This window comes from Martes martes (genome assembly GCF_963455335.1).
Source record: "Martes martes genome assembly, chromosome: 13".
Taxonomy (NCBI): domain Eukaryota; kingdom Metazoa; phylum Chordata; class Mammalia; order Carnivora; family Mustelidae; genus Martes; species Martes martes.
This window is the reverse complement of record NC_137901.1, coordinates 55,928,289-55,944,223: the sequence shown is the minus strand read 5'-3', so window position 1 is coordinate 55,944,223 and position 15,935 is coordinate 55,928,289. Positions and strand designations below refer to the sequence as shown.

General features: G+C 39.6%; 1 protein-coding gene across 1 annotated transcript in view; it reads left to right on the top strand.

Moving 5' to 3' along the window:
* The window catches only part of LAMA1 (laminin subunit alpha 1), a gene marked incomplete at its 5' end in the record, with an annotated part of 156,939 nt that overhangs the window by 53,746 nt on the left and 87,258 nt on the right, over positions 1-15,935 (top strand). Inside the window, 9 exons of the mRNA XM_080821508.1 lie at positions 3-245; positions 1,627-1,806; positions 4,401-4,490; positions 7,660-7,777; positions 8,885-9,063; positions 9,962-10,067; positions 12,098-12,258; positions 13,452-13,592; positions 14,807-14,980. Of these exons, the coding sequence (XP_080677634.1) occupies positions 3-245; positions 1,627-1,806; positions 4,401-4,490; positions 7,660-7,777; positions 8,885-9,063; positions 9,962-10,067; positions 12,098-12,258; positions 13,452-13,592; positions 14,807-14,980 (1,392 nt within the window). The remainder of the gene's footprint in view (positions 1-2; positions 246-1,626; positions 1,807-4,400; positions 4,491-7,659; positions 7,778-8,884; positions 9,064-9,961; positions 10,068-12,097; positions 12,259-13,451; positions 13,593-14,806; positions 14,981-15,935) is intronic.

The following is a 15,935-nucleotide window of genomic DNA, read 5'->3' as shown; positions in this document are numbered from 1 at the left end:
AGGTCTTTCAAGTCGCCTACGTCATCATCAAAGCTGCTAACGCGCCTCGACCTGGGAACTGGATTCTGGAACGTTCTCTGGACGGCAGCACGTTCAGCCCCTGGCAGTATTATGCAGTTAGTGACACGGAGTGTTTGACTCGTTACAATATCACTCCGAGACGGGGGCCGCCCACCTACAGGGCTGATGACGAAGTGATCTGCACCTCTTACTATTCTCGCCTGGTGCCCCTTGAGCATGGAGAGGTACTGTGCCCACCGCAGTGATGTCGGGTTTTTTCCCAGAGCCCTCACTTCCGATGTAAAGATAGCCGTTGTAAGAGCCAACATCAGACACTCCAGGTCGACCTCTCTGAGTACAGATTACAGAGATCTTTAATCTAACTATCTAGCTGTGTTCAAGGTATTGACGGGAGTCTCCTGATGATTGATGTTGTAACCCATACATTTCACCTTATTGATTTCTTCCTTTCAAGAAGAGCCCTCAGTCTTCCGTCTGCCGTGACTCAATAACTCTATCAGATCCTCTTAAACCACCTTTCCCATGACACCAGGGCAAGCACATTTGTTGAAATATTAAAGGGAGAGCTAAAATGTCTCTAAAAGATGTAGTTTCTAGTTTTCTCTGTGACATTCTCCTGTTTGGAGGTGTTGAGGATTGGAGATCCTCGTGAAATACTCCAGCTCAGTGCTCACCATGCCCAGAGTGGAATTCACACAGCATATAGGGGGGCTCAGTTGGTTAAGCGACTGCCTTCGGCTCAGGTCATGATTGCAGGGTCCCAGATCGAGTCCTGCATCGGGCTCCCAGCTCCATGGGGAGTCTGCTTCTCCCTCTGACTGTCTCCCCTCTCATGCTCTCTCTTTCTCAAATAAATAAAATCTTAAAAAAAAAAAAGGCAGAGTATAATAAAAAACAAGTTCTTCTTTTTTTTCTTTCTTTTTTTTTTTTTTCGTAAATAGAGGAAGCAGGATAGCGGGGTGTGGGGAAGGGCAGACTGAGAGAGAGAATCTTAATCAGGGCAGAGCACAGTGAGGGGCTCGATCTCATGATCCTGAGATCATGACTTGAGTCAACATCAAGACTCAGATGCTTAACTAACTGAGCCTCCTAGGCGCCCCCAAAGAACAAGCCATTCTTTAGTAGCATCTGGTTTGATGAGATAAAACTACAAATCCTCTCCTGAGGGCTCTTCACAGCAGGAATTCCGCAGCAAGCCTGCATTGTTTCAAGAGCCGAGATTAAGAGAGTGGGTATACAAAGCTTTCTGGCACCTTCTCTCACTCTCTGCAGTCTGTTCTGGGCATTTAGAATTTGTTTCATAGGAGTCATAGCCTAATGATGCACGTTCAAATACCTTCCACACTGGGAGAAGTGGTCCTATTAAGTTTTCTAGCCATCTCTGAGCTGCCAGAAGGCATAACTTCAAATTAATTGAAGATGTTTTGTGATCGTGGTGTTCACTGCTAGGACTTAACAAATGTTGGGTTTCTACAAGAATCTAGTTGTTCGGTTTGATTTTTGGGTAGTATCAGTAAAAGATTGTGTCTTGAAGTTAAACAATCAGCGTTATATTTTTGCAAGCTTAAAATGGACATTTGTTTGTTTTGATGTCTTTATCGTTAGATTCACACATCACTAATCAACGGCAGACCAAGCGCTGATGATCTTTCACCCAAGCTGTTGGAGTTTACTTCCGCCCGATACATTCGCCTTCGCTTACAGCGCATTAGAACCCTCAATGCCGATCTCATGACCCTCAGCCACCGTGATCCTAAAGACCTTGATCCTATTGTTACAAGACGGGTAAGTCTATGGCAGAGCTCCTGCCCATTGTGAAAAGTTTATTTTGTTTAAGGAACACAGACTTTTCTTTTTGATTAGCTTCGTTCTCCCAGGTTGGCCTTTTCCCCCCTCATTTCATTGAAGATCATTATATATGCTTTGTTTAACATGCCACCTTTCTCAAAGGGGATGGTTCTGACATTGCGTCCTTGCCCTCCCCCCACCCTTCCATAATGCCATTCCGTAGCGAATGCTGTGGTCTCTGGTCTGACTCCACATCTGAATTTTAGCAAGTAAGCTGTTGTTGTTTTGCTTAAAAGGAAATTTTAAAGTTCGAGTTATAATTTACATTCAAAAAGATGTACTGATTTTAAGTGTATAGTAAATATACAAGGCTTATGTGGGCAAATATTTTCAAATCCCTTGGATAAACTAGGAGTGGAATTACTGAGTTATAGTGTAGCTGTGTGTTTAATATTGAAGAATTCGTGAAGCCGTACAGAAAGTTTTACCATTTTGTAGACCAGCAACGGGTGAGAGTGCTGTTGTATGACAGATTGTCACAGATTTGGGTTCTCAACCCATTTTCATTTTTTAAAAAAATATTTTATTTATTTATTTGACAAAGATCACAAGTAGGCAGAGAGGCAGGCAGAGAGAGAGAAGGGGAAGCAGGGTCCCCACTGAGCAGAGAGCCGGACGTGGAGCTCGATCCCAGGACCCTGAGACCATGAGCAGAGCTGAAGACAGAGGCTCAACCCACTGAACCACCCAGGTGCCCCTCAACCCATTTTCAGATCAGCCATTCTCATATGCATATGGGGATGGTTCCTTGTGAGGTTAATTTGCATTTCCCTGATGACACGCATGAGCCCGTGCTTATCGGTATCTGATCGAAGCTTTTTGTCCATATTTCATTTGGGCCATTCTGTCTTCTTATTACAGAGCTATAAAAGACTTCTATATATTTTGTGTACAAGTCCTTTGTCAAATCTCCACATTGCAATATCTTCTCTGTCTGGAGTTTGCTTATTCCCTTTCCCATGACATTTGAGAGGTTTTAATTTTAATGAAGTCCCATATATTATTTTTCTTTAATACTTCATGTTTTCTGTGTCTTTTCTGAAAACCACTTTTTTAATTCCAGGTTTGAAAAGATGTTATCCTAGGCTTCTGTCTAGTAGCTTTATAGTTTTAGCTTTTACATCTATTGTCTTTCAAATTAATTTTTGTGTTTGGTGTGAGGTAGAGGTCAAGGCTCTTCATTTCCCTGTATATGCCTGCAACTGTGCCAGCACCATTTGTCTTTATGCCAATAACAAACGTTCTCAATTGCTGTAGTGTTTTAGACTTAAGCCTTGAAGTCAGGTACTAAAATAGCCCAACTGAGTTCTTTTTCGATATCTTTGGCTCTTCTAGATTCATTTTGTCTCCTTATAAATTTTAGAATGGGTTTGTTAATTTCTGCCCCCCCCAAAAAAAAATCCTGCTAAGATTTTCATTGAGATTCCACTGGATTGATAGATCAGTTTGAGAAGGACTTCAGAAGACATTTTGATAATATTGGATCCTCTAATCCGTGAACATCCTGTATCTCTCCACCTGTCTTGGCCCTCTGTAGTTCCTCTTGGCAGTGTTTCGTTATTTGTTTATTTGTACCTCTATTATTCAGTTTATTCTTAATATACATTTTTGTCTGTTAACCTTAATAGATTGCTTTCTAAATTTTATTTTCTGTTTCTCCATTGCTAATGTATAAAAATACAGCCCATTTTTATTGATTGATTTTGCATATTAGTTTTGCTAAATTCTTAAAGTCACAGATTATTTCTAGTAGGTTTTTATTGTTTGTTTGTTTGTTTTAGATTTTCCCAAGTACACAATAATATCATCTACAAATAATGAGAATGTGGCCTTACTGTGCACTCTTTCTGTCTTTGATTTCTTTTTTCTTGCATTATTGAACTGGATGGGACCTCCCATAGATGTGGAATGGAAATGATGAGAGCAGACTGCAAGAGGAAAGCACTTAATCTTTCACTGCTAGCTCTCAGGTTTTCATGGATTCCCTTTATTAGGGCTGAACAGATTATTTTACTGGCTTGCCAGGTTTTTTTAAATGAATGGTGGTAAACACGTCTGTAACATGTTTTTTGTGAATTTATTGAAATGATCAAATGATTTTTTTCTCCTTTATCCTGTTAATATGGTGATTTACATTTACTGATCTTCCTATGTTGAACTAACTTTGCATTTTGGGGGAAAATTCTACTTGGTAATGAATTGTTATCCTTTGTATAAAGTACTATATTCAATTGTAGAGTGCCACATTCAGTGTTTTTTATGGGTTTTGAATATGACTGGCTGGTATGAGGTGCAGCCGAGTTCAGAATTTCTTTTAGATTCCTTTGGTTTCTGTTGATGAGCTCATTGGGGCACTTTTTGTTTAAAATCAACACAAGGATTTTTGTGCTTGAGGTATAATTTAAAAGGTGTATCAAATTATTTTTTAGGTTACCCGTAACAGCTGAGCTGTATGTTGGAGAGCCCAACATTTTCTTTGAACTGAAATAAAAGAGGCCTTAATTTCTGTTTGTCACTTTCTTTTTCCTTAGTATTACTATTCAATCAAAGACATTTCTGTTGGAGGAATGTGTATTTGTTATGGACATGCCAGTAGCTGCCCCTGGGATGAAACTACAAAGGTAGGTTCTAGTATTTTACAGTTTATTAAAACTTTAAAAGACTAGTTATAGCTACAGTGTTTGCCTGTTTTTTTTCTTTGCTCAAGTCAGATGTTGAAAGGTATCATGCTGCAAAAAACATTTATTTATTTATTTATTTATTTATTTATTATTATTTATTTATTTATTTATTTTTATTTATTACATTTATTATTATTTTTATTTATAATATTATTTATTTATTATTATTTATTTATAATATTATTTATTATATTTATTATTTATTTATTTATTTATTATTTATTTTTATTTATTATATTTATTATTATTTATTATTATTATTATTTATTATTTATTTATTATTAAAACTTTAAAAGACTAGTTATAGCTACAGTGTTTGCCTTACTGTTTTTTTTTCTTTGCTCAAGTCAGATGTTGAAATCATGCTGCAAAAAACATTTTTCAGGTAATTTAACTGGTTTCATTTTTTTGAACAAATTTATTCCACTTTCTTTGGAAGATATATTTCTTTTGTTTGTTTGTTTTTTCCTCATTTGTCCAGCCAAAGATTTTTTTCATCATGATAAACATACTCTTTAATCTCTATCACTATTTGACCTATCTTCCCTACTCCACACCCCTCCCCTCTGATAACCATCAGTTTGTTATCTATGACTAAGAATCTGTTTCTTGGTGTGCCTCTGCCCCTCTTTCTTTTTAAATTCTACATACGAGCGAGATCATATGGTATTTGTCATTGTCATTGGCTGACTTACTTTCTAGCTCTATCCATGTTGCAAATGGCAAGATTTCATTCTTTTTTTAAGGCTGAGTAATATTCCATTGTATAGAAGATAGCACTTCTTCTTCATTCATCTATTGACGGTCACTTGGGCTGCATTCATAGTTTGGCTATCGTAAATAATGCTGCAATAAATATAGGGTCCAAGTACCCCCTTTGAATTAGCATTTTTATATTTATTGGGTAAATACCCAGTAGTGCGTTTTCTGGATCATAGTGTAGTTCTATTTTTGATTTTTCAAGGAACCTCCACACTGTTTTCCACAGTGTCTACACTGGTGTACATTCCCACCAGGAGTGTAAGTGTAACCTCTTCTCCTTTCTCTATATCCTCATCCCTTGTGTTGTTGATTTTAGCCATTCTGACAGGTGTGAAGCAATTTCGCATTGTAGCTTTGATTTGCATTTCCCTGATGATGAGTAATGTTGAGCATCTTTTCATTTGTCTGTAAGCCATCTGGATGTCTTCTTTGGAAAAATATCTTTTTTTGTCTTCTGCCCATTTTTTAATTGGATTATTTGTTTTTGGTGTTGAGTTGGATCAGTTCTTTATATATTTTGGATGCTAACTCTTTCTTGGGTGTGTCATTTGCAAAGGTCTTCTCCCATTCAATAGGTCGCCTTTTAGTTTTGTTGATGGCTTCCTTTGCTGTGCAGAAACTTTTTATTTTGATGTAGTCCCAATAGTTGATTTTTGCTTTTATTTCCCTTGCCTCAGAAGACATATCTAGAAAAATGTTGCCATTGCCCATGTCAGAGAAATTACTGCCTGTGCTCTCTTCAAGAATTTTTATGGTTTCAGGTCTCACATTGGGTCTTCAATCCATTTTGAGCTTATTTCTGTGTATGGTAAAAGAAAGTGGTCCAGTTTCACTCTTTTGCATGTAACTGTCCAGTTTTCCCAACACCATTTGTTGAAGATACTTTTTTCTCCTTGTATATTCATTCCTCCTTTGTCAAAGCTTAATTCACCATATAATTCTGGGTTTATTTCTTGGTTTTCTATTCTGTTACATTGATCTATATGTCTGTTTTTTATGCCAGTACCATACTGTTTAAATTACTACCACTTGGTAATATAACTTGAAATCCGGAATTGCGATACCTCCAATTTTATTTTTCATTTTCCAGATTGCTTTGGCTATTTGAGGTCTTTTATGGTTCCATACAAATTGTAGGATTGTTTGTTCTAATTCTGTGAAAAATGCTATTGGTGTTTTGGTAGGGATTGCATTAAATCTACAGATTTATTTGAGTAGTACAAGCATTTTAACAACATTTGTTCTTCCAATCCACGAGTGTGGAATTTCTTTCCATTTTTTTGTGTCATCTTGAATTTCTTTCATTGGTGTTTTATTGTTTTCAGAGGACAGTTCTCTCACCTCTTTGGGTAAGTTTACTCCTAGATGTTTTATTGTTTTTGGTGTAATTGTTAATGGGATGGCTTTCTTAATGTCCTTTGCTGCTGCTTCATTATTAGTGCATAGCAATGCAACAGATTTCTGTAGGTTAATTTTGCATCCTGCAACTTTACTGAATTCATTTATTAGTTCTAGTACTTTTTTGGTGGAGTCTTTGGGGTTTCCGTATATAGTAACATGCTTTCCTTCTTCCTTACCAGTTTTGATGCCTTTTATTTCTTTTATTTTTTTCATTTGGGTGATGTATTTCTGATTAAGTATATACTATGAATTTTTTTGTTGCAAAATACACGTAACATGAAATTTACCATTTTAACTATTTTCAAGTATACAGTTCCGTGTATGATCTTTGAAGCTCTTTTCTGTATAAGACTGTCAAGCAAAAACCATGCAGTTATAATTTATATAATTTATGCTTATAGTTTTTTTAAAAGAATGGTTCCTCTCCTCCCATTTTGTCCCTCTTCCATGTTTGTGGTACTAAATCAAGAGAAAATCAATTTTACCCATTTTAGCATAATACTAAGTGAATAATATGACACCCTGTTTCCTCTTAAACAACTTATATGAAGTGACTTGGTATTCCCCCACCACCGCCAAGTCTTTGTAATTCGCTGACTCTCGAATAGGATTATCCTTTATTGAGGCTGAAAACTAGGCAGATCAACAAAGTGTTTAGGAGGTGCTTATAAACCCTGAATATCAGTGCATCTTATTTGGAAAACTTTTTGTTCATGAACCCATTTCATTTTTAGTTCTGCTTTATTCTCTCTCACTTCTCTTTGTAACCAGGTCACGTGTATATATTTTCCTCTAACAATGAATGCCTCCATGCTCTGTTGGAGCCATATGTCCTCAGGGTTACCGCCATGCTGGATATGTGACCGTGATCAGTTCTGTTACAAATAAAGTTACAAAAATTATGCAGGTTAATTTCCAGATGTCATTTTGTATTTCCTATTTCTAGAAACTACAGTGTCAGTGTGAGCATAACACCTGTGGAGAGAGCTGCAGCCGGTGTTGCCCGGGGTACCACCAGCAGCCCTGGCGGCCCGGCACCGTTTCCGCCGGGAACACATGCGAAAGTAGGTCTACTGAGAATGGAAGGATGTAGCGTTTTTCCTTCTTAATAGGCTTACTCTGATGATGACTTAACATTTTGACTAGTATGTAACTTGTTCTCTTATATATTCAGAGAGTTCCCAAAGTGATGCATTACTTGAAAACGATTTAAAATATTAAGGCCTACGTGTATCTTTAGGAATTTGCCATTTTATTTCAGTTTCCGCTTCCCATATGTGAATGTATTCTTTATTAATTCGGATTATATTCACACGATTCCAGCATCTACCAGTATATAAAAAATATGTAGGGAAAAGTATTATTTCCACTCTGTCTCCATCCATCCCACTTTTTACTATTTCTTATTATGTTCTTCCTGAAATTTTTATGCAAATAAAACATACATCAACATATTCCACCCCCCCGCCGTAGTTCCTACATGGGACCTGACATGCAATGCCTATCATTCTATACATTGCTTTTATATCTAACGGTATGTCTTGAAGATCTTTCCATGTTAGCAATATGAAACACTGTTCTTATTTTTTTATTTTATTTATTTATTTTTCTTTCGATCTAGTATAATTAACACACAGTGTTATGTTAGTTTCAGGTGTACGATATATTCATTACTCAGTGCTCATGAGGAGGAGCGTGACTTCATCTCCTTTACCTATCTTACCCTTCCCTCCACCCAACTCCCCGCTGGTCACCACCAGTTTGTTCTCTATTGGAATGCTGTTTTTAAAAACAGTACCACTGAATTCCATTAAATGGATGCAATATAATTAAAATAGCTACCCACCCATGGATAGTTCTATTGTTCCTAGTCTTTTGTTAACACAAACAGCGGTGTGATGATTAAGTCTGTAGACATCATTCATAAATGCAGGTATTTCTCTGGGATTATGATCCCAGAAGATAGGTTGAGGGGTCAAATGGGTATGCATGTGTATAATTTTGATGTCTACTCCCAATCGTCCTCTGTAAGATTGCCCATAATCTATTAAATTTACTTATTCTGGAATTTTGATTTAATTTATAGTCCTAGAAACTTACTTAGGGAGGGAAGGGTTTTCTTTATATAGGACTTAATAAATATATTAATTGAGATGTTCAAATTCTCCTAGAATGTAATTGTCACAATAAAGCCCAAGACTGTTACTATGATGAAAGTGTTGCCAGCCAGAGGAGGAGTTTGAATACTGCTGGACAGTTCCAAGGAGGCGGGGTTTGCATCAATTGCCTGCAGAACACTATGGGGATCAATTGTGAAACCTGTATTGATGGTTATTACAGACCATACAAGGTGAGAGTGTTTCTTCACCAGAGCTGAATTTCATTGTCTTTCCAAAATGGAAAAGAGATTTTGCTAATGGTCACCTCCAATATTGGAAACTCGTTTCCTTCTGTAATATTGACTTTATATTCTTTTTTTTTTTTTAAGATTTTATTTATTTGACAGAGAGAGATCGCAATTAGGCAGAGAGGCAGGCAGAGAGAGAGGAGGAAGCAGGCTCTCTGCTGAGTAGAGAGCCTGATGTGGGGCTCGATCCCAGGACCCTGAGATCATGACCTAAGTCAAAGGCAGAGGCTTTAACCCACTGAGCCACCCAGGCGCCCCTTGCCTTTATATTCTTATTCTGCTAGTAGCCTTTTTCAGATATCCACTTCCTATCCAGTCTGTCCTGTTTTCTTAATCAGAGTAGGATGCTCACTTATTATTTAACTTGGATTTGGGATCCTACTGTCTGTGTAGTCTTGGTTTTGGAATACTAACTGTGAATGTGAAGAGTCAGCCAAAAACTATCGCAGCTGCATCTTGCCCGTCGGGAGTGTTTGGTCCATCCTCTGCTGACCTGATAAGTAGTTATCACGCGGCTCCCTACAGAGGTCTGGTCTAGGTGACAGTTATACATGGCTGTGAGAGATAGAGGAGCAAGGGGAGCCCTGTAACAGTGATCATGGAGAAGGAAGGCACCTAACTAATGACACTGGCTGCTGTCCCATCCAAAAACATTTGGGGCTTTCTGGCTTGAGCTCACATTATTTTCCTGAGACCTACACTCCCTAGGTATACAAAATCATTATAATAGTCACATCTTGAATAAAAAGCCAATAACTTGTCATTGGTATTATTATTGATATTATTGCTAATATTGCCATTCATTCTAGTAAGATAATCCAGGACAAACTCTGCCTTTCAGGTGTCTCCTTATGAAGACAACCCTTGTCGTCCCTGCGACTGTGACCCTTTTGGGTCCCTCAGTTCAGTCTGTATTAAAGATGAGCTCCAATCGGACTTACACAAAGGTAGCTCCTTGATTCGTTTTGGTGCTTGAATTGATTTTGGGGGGGGGGGGGCGTGGAAAATTTGTACTTGGTGGAACTATCATCACTGGATAGAATCAGATGATATGATTCTCTACCGATTCTTTTGTTTACAAAATAGTTATCCACTTACTTACTATGTGTCCAGCAGTTTCGTAGGGGCCAGGAATATGTACTTGAACAAGATGATCAAAAGTTCTGCTCCCAGGCAGACACTCAACGAAGTACACGCGTAGTATAACTCCGGGTAGGGATGAATGCTGTGGGCATGAAGCAAAATGAGGAGTCATGACTGGAGGGAGGTGGGGTGTAAAGAGGGCAGTCTTGGGGTGATGGAATGACATTTGAGCAGATAATTGAGCATTTGATGAAAGAAGAAATAAGTCTCAGTTTAAAGCCATATGGGGAACACAGTAAATAGCAGTCCCTCTCTTTAGCTCTTAGAAGACACTCACAAGGCTTTTGCATACATCATCTGGCAAAGCAAACAAATTCTCCTGCTGACTTTGTAAATGTCAGTGTTCTTTCTGTTGCAAAAACTGGCAAAGGACTTGCAAATACCACAATCTCCTGAAAAGGTTGCATCTGTTCAAAGACTTCCTGTGACCTCATCAAATTCTCGGTCACTATCAGTTAAAGTGGATACTGACCAGCAGGGAAGGGTTTGTGCAGTGTGGAGTCCACCCGCAATGCAGGGGGTAATTTACACAATTCAATTAATCCTTCCCTGTGACTGGTAATGGGATGCTAATGATAATGAGGATGATGGTGATTGTAGTGACAATTACCCTTGATTGGGTTCATTTTAAGAAACACATCATTTAAACATTCAACCAGAGCAGATAGAAATTATTTAACACATTTTATAGGCAAGGAAGCTGTAGCTCAAAGCAGTTAAGAAACCTGGCTGAGGTTACACAACTAGGAAATTTCAGAGCTGGTGTTAAAAGCAAAAATAGTGCTCATTGCCCTTTATCATTTCCCTTGTGCTTTCAAAAAAAAAAAAAAACTTTATTTTGTGATACAGTTCACTAATATACAATTCACCCATTTAAAGTATAGGATTCAATGTTTTGGGGTATATTTGTGTGTGCAGCCATCAACACAGCCTACTACTAGACAATTTTCATCACTCCATAAAAAACCCCTTCCCCGTTGGTAATCACTTCCCATTTCCCTCCACGCTGTCTGCCCCAGTGCTAGGCAAGCACTGATCTACTTTCTGCCCATGGAGCTGCTTATTCAGGACATTTCCTATAAATTTATCCATGCTGTAGCCTCCATTGGTCCTTTTTTTTTTTTTTTCTTTTCTGAATACTACTCTATCATATGTAAGTACCACATTTTATAAGCCATTCATCAGTTGATGGGTATTTCATTTGTTTCCACTCTGGTTATTACGAATAATGCTGCTACAAACATTCATGTGTAACTTTTTTGTGGATGTCTGTCTTCATTGTTCTTGGGTAAATGGTTAGGAGTGGAATTGCTGAGTCATAGAGTAACATGCTTCATACGTTGAAGAAGTGCCAAACTGCTTTCCTTTCTATTTTTTTTAATTTTTTATTTAAATTCAATTAACTGTCATAGAGGGCATCCTTAGCTTTAGATGTACTGTTCAATAATTTATTACTTGTGTTTAACAGCCAGTGTTCATCATATCATGTGCCCTGTTTTCCAAAGTCATGGCACCATTGGGCATTCCCACCAGCCTCTGTTTTTCATCTGTGTTTTCTTTTTTTAAACCAAGACAAACTGTGATCTGTGTGCTGTATCTGGCACACCCCCTGTTTTCGTAAATAAAGTTTTATTGGAACAGAGCTATGCCTATCTGTTGAGGTATTATGTGTGGCTGGTCCCAGGCACTTAGGGCAGAGTTGGGTACTTGCAACAGAGATTTCTGGCCACAAAGCTTGAAATATTTCATCTCTGGCCCTTTAGAGAAAGAGTTTCCCAACCCTGCTTTAACGTTTTTACCCTACTGTTGGGCATGGCCATCCTTTTCTTCCCAGGGAAGCGACCAGGTCAATGCCCATGCAAGGAAGGCTATGCAGGAGAAAAATGTGATCGCTGCCAGTTTGGTTACAAGGCTTACCCAGCCTGCGTCCGCTGTGAGTGTAGTCGGGCTGGGAGTGTGAACGAGGACCCATGCTCAGAGCCTTGTCTCTGTAAGGTACGTGTGCAGGTTAAAACGACCTTGAGTTTCCTTTGAGGTGTCCTAAGAAAGTAACACAGTCCATAGGCTCAGGCGATCAGTTCTTGAGCAAAGCAGCAAGGTTTAAGTAGAACTCTCCTTTCTGTAGCTTCCTGAGAAGCTTGATGTTCTGTCACAGTCCTTGTCCTTAGCCTTAGGTGGGCACCGAATTTTCTTTCTTTCTTTGCTTTCTGGGCAATGGCTGTCTATTCCAGAGGTATTTCTGTGACTTCCGAGGTGAAATCAAATACTGCATTTCTTAAGCCTGGGCCGTTATCTGACATTCTGTTCCAGCTTAATGTTTCAAGGAGAACCAGATAAATACTAAATTTATAAAAATATTAATTAAAGGCAGAGAAGTTATTTTGGATTTCTCTTAAAAAGGAATTGGACAGTGATAAAAATCAGTTGTTAGGTAACAGGGAGATGGAGATCTTTTGCTATCTGATATTAATACCCGTTTCCCCATAATAACCATGACTTGTTGGACTTCCCATTGTATCTTCTGTGCTTCTTCCCATGTAAGCAGGGTCTTAGGCATATGTTATAAGTGACTGAAAATAATCTTGAGCACTTATTAATAAGACAAATATATACCCTTCTATATTAATAAGACAAATATATTCCCTCCTCAGGCTTTAAAATTCTCGAAAGATTAGCAAAAACGGGAGATTTAGAACCAAGCAATACGATAAAAGTCATTTCAATATAAATGACTGAGCTCTGGGATCCTGACCCTCATTCTTTTTTTTTTTTTTTTAAAGATTTTATTTATTTATTTGATAGAGATCACAAGTAGGCAGAGAGGCAGGCAGAGAGAGAGAGAGAGAGAGGAGGAAACAGGGTCCCTGCTAAACAGAGATCCTGACACAGGGCTTGATCCCAGGACCCTGGGGTCATGACCTGAGCTGAAGGCAGAGGCTTTAACCCACTGAGCCAGCCAGGAGCCTCTCCTGACCCTCATTCTTGACTACAAAATTAAGTGGTCATAATTTCAAAAATATATGCTCTGGAAATAGTGACTTCATGAGGCTATCCATCTCCTTGGAGCATCTATTTTCTTACCTGTTTCTCTGCAAACACCTTTCTTGTTAATGTCATGTTAATGCTACTTCATTCTACCTACCTAGACACGCTGGTTTCAAAGTTAATCTTCTCTCTACTCCGTGCAGGAAAATGTTGAGGGAGACAATTGTGACCTCTGCAAGCCAGGATTCTATAACTTGAAGGAGAGAAACCCTGAGGGCTGCTCGGAGTGCTTCTGCTTTGGTGTTTCTGATGTCTGCGACAGCCTTTCTTGGTCCATCAGTCAGGTGCGGGTACCTTCCCAGAGCCTGGATTTAAGATGCATGCCACCTCATGAGCTCTCTGGGAGCCGTGTTCTAAAGCATGGGGGCTGCCTTTCCCTGTACCACTGCTCCCGGCTGTTTGGAATGACTTGGGCATGGATCAGAGGCAGCCCGCTACTACAGTATCACAATAGTTTCTTTCTTGGTCATGTATTTGTTCCTATATACATTTCCCTATCCAAACAATAGGATGTTATTATGGTATTGTAGAATGTACCATGTTTCAGTTTTTTCTGTGGGGAAGTGCATCTGGTTGTGGTGTCAAAGGTGAGCTCTGGGCCCACTGCTCCACACTGTCCCAGGCTGGGAAGCTCATTAGGACATGGGGCCTTGGAGAATTTTCTAGCTCAGGGAACCTGGTGAGAGTAGGAACAACAACAAGTGACATAGGGAATATGAGGGCAGGCAAGGTATCCTCAGTTGTTCTGGGAATGGGGAGTCCTGGGGGGATGCTAAAGGGTGCCTGGGAGGCCAGTGTGATGGCTGGAGGTTAGGGTGCACCCCAGGGTACAGGGCTCATTTGTTGTAAGCACTTGGCTTCCCCACGACCATCTCAGGAAAACTCTATTCAGGGTGTATAGGGGGGCGGTGTGCTAGTCCCTGTCTCTTCTTTTCCTCCCTCCCTGGCAGGTTGGTGAGGAGTGGGAGCAACATGGGGGAGGGAGTGGGAAACAGTACCCGAGAAGGAAGGTGAATCCCTGTGGCCACCATGCTGGGGTAATGGATTATCATGTCTTTGTAGATGACAAATTAGGAAGATAGGATCTGAAGGTTATTTGTAGACAATTTTCAGCTTTTTGGTAAAAAGCAGGAAGCAATGATGAAGAAATCAGAGTTAGCAAAAGACATTTTGTTCAATGCACCTATTAAGGTCTTTGCTATTTTTTTTTTTTTTTAATCTAAAATACATGTCCATGACCTTGACAGTTCTGCTTGCTCACTTGCTTATAATTGATCTGGGGATCTGGGGAGAATTTGACTCATTCTCAGATGTTCTTGGTCCTTTGACAAGTAGAAGGGTTGCAAGTCGTGTGGGTGTGTGGCCACAAGATATTGACTCTGTCCCTAAGTAAAGTCTCTGGGTCTGCTTCTTCACTGTAGGGATGTTAGTCCTGCGCTGGGTGAAATCTCAGGGGACTTCTATTTCATGTTCTGAAATTCTGAATCTTTTTTTTAAGGTGAAAGATATGTCTGGGTGGCTGGTCACTGACCTGGTCAGTCCGAGCAAGATCCCGTCTCAGCAAGACGCGCTGGGCGGGCATCACTGGATCAGCATCAACAACACGGTGGTCTCACAGAGGCTGACTTCCAAGTACTACTGGTCGGCCCCAGAGGCCTACCTCGGAAATAAGGTAGGGCCATCGCCGGGAGTGACATCTTGGGCAAAGATCTCAGAGCACATTAAGAAAGAAATTCTGTTGGGAATTTAAGTCAATTCACATGGTCTGGCTTAGCCTTGTGTGACTTTATTCCATCATTAAAGTATGAGCTTTATTCTTGGCCACATGGGTCATGGGTGGTCTGTTGTAGGAAGTCTTGTCCCCACCTCCCATGACGGGCTCTCTGCTTTCCTCTGCATTCCTGGATCAATGACTTGGGGCTTGTGAAGCGTGGGGCGCATTCCTGCTTTGTTTAGTTAGCCCTGTACTTACCTTAGCCCCAGAGCCCGGCGCGTAGAAGGCACTCAGGCGGGACAGGCTGGGCAGTGGGGCTGGGGTCCTGCAGCTTCATTATCAAAACGCACCATTTCTCACCTAACATTCCCATTTAGTAACAGACAGGATACTTCTCATTTTAAGAAAATGCAAAATGGTGATTCCACAAAATGGAAATTTGGTTAATATGATTTAACCTGCCATTGTCCCCTTCCTCCTCACCTGTCATTCCGCTTCTTTTTCTTATCCTTTCTTTCTTTTTTTTTTTTTTTAATTTGAGGCAGAGAGAGAGAGAGACCACAAGCAGGGGTAAGGAACAGAAGGAGAGAGAGAGAAATAGACTCCCCGCTGAGCAGGGAGTCGAATGTGGGGCTTGATCTCAGGACCCTAGGATCGTAACCTGAACCAAAGGCAGACGCTTAACCTACTGAGCCACCCAGGCGCCGTTAATATTGCCACTTCTGTCCAGATTCTGATGATCTGAAAATACACTCAGTGCAATCTATCGAGCTCCGTGCTCCTCTTCCCGTGCATTTGGTTTGTTTTGAAGTAATGGTATGTGTTTCATCACAGTGCAGGTGTTATAGCTTGGGAAGTTTCCATTTGTTGGTCATATTTTAATTTTATAACTAATTTTATTTAGATTTTATGT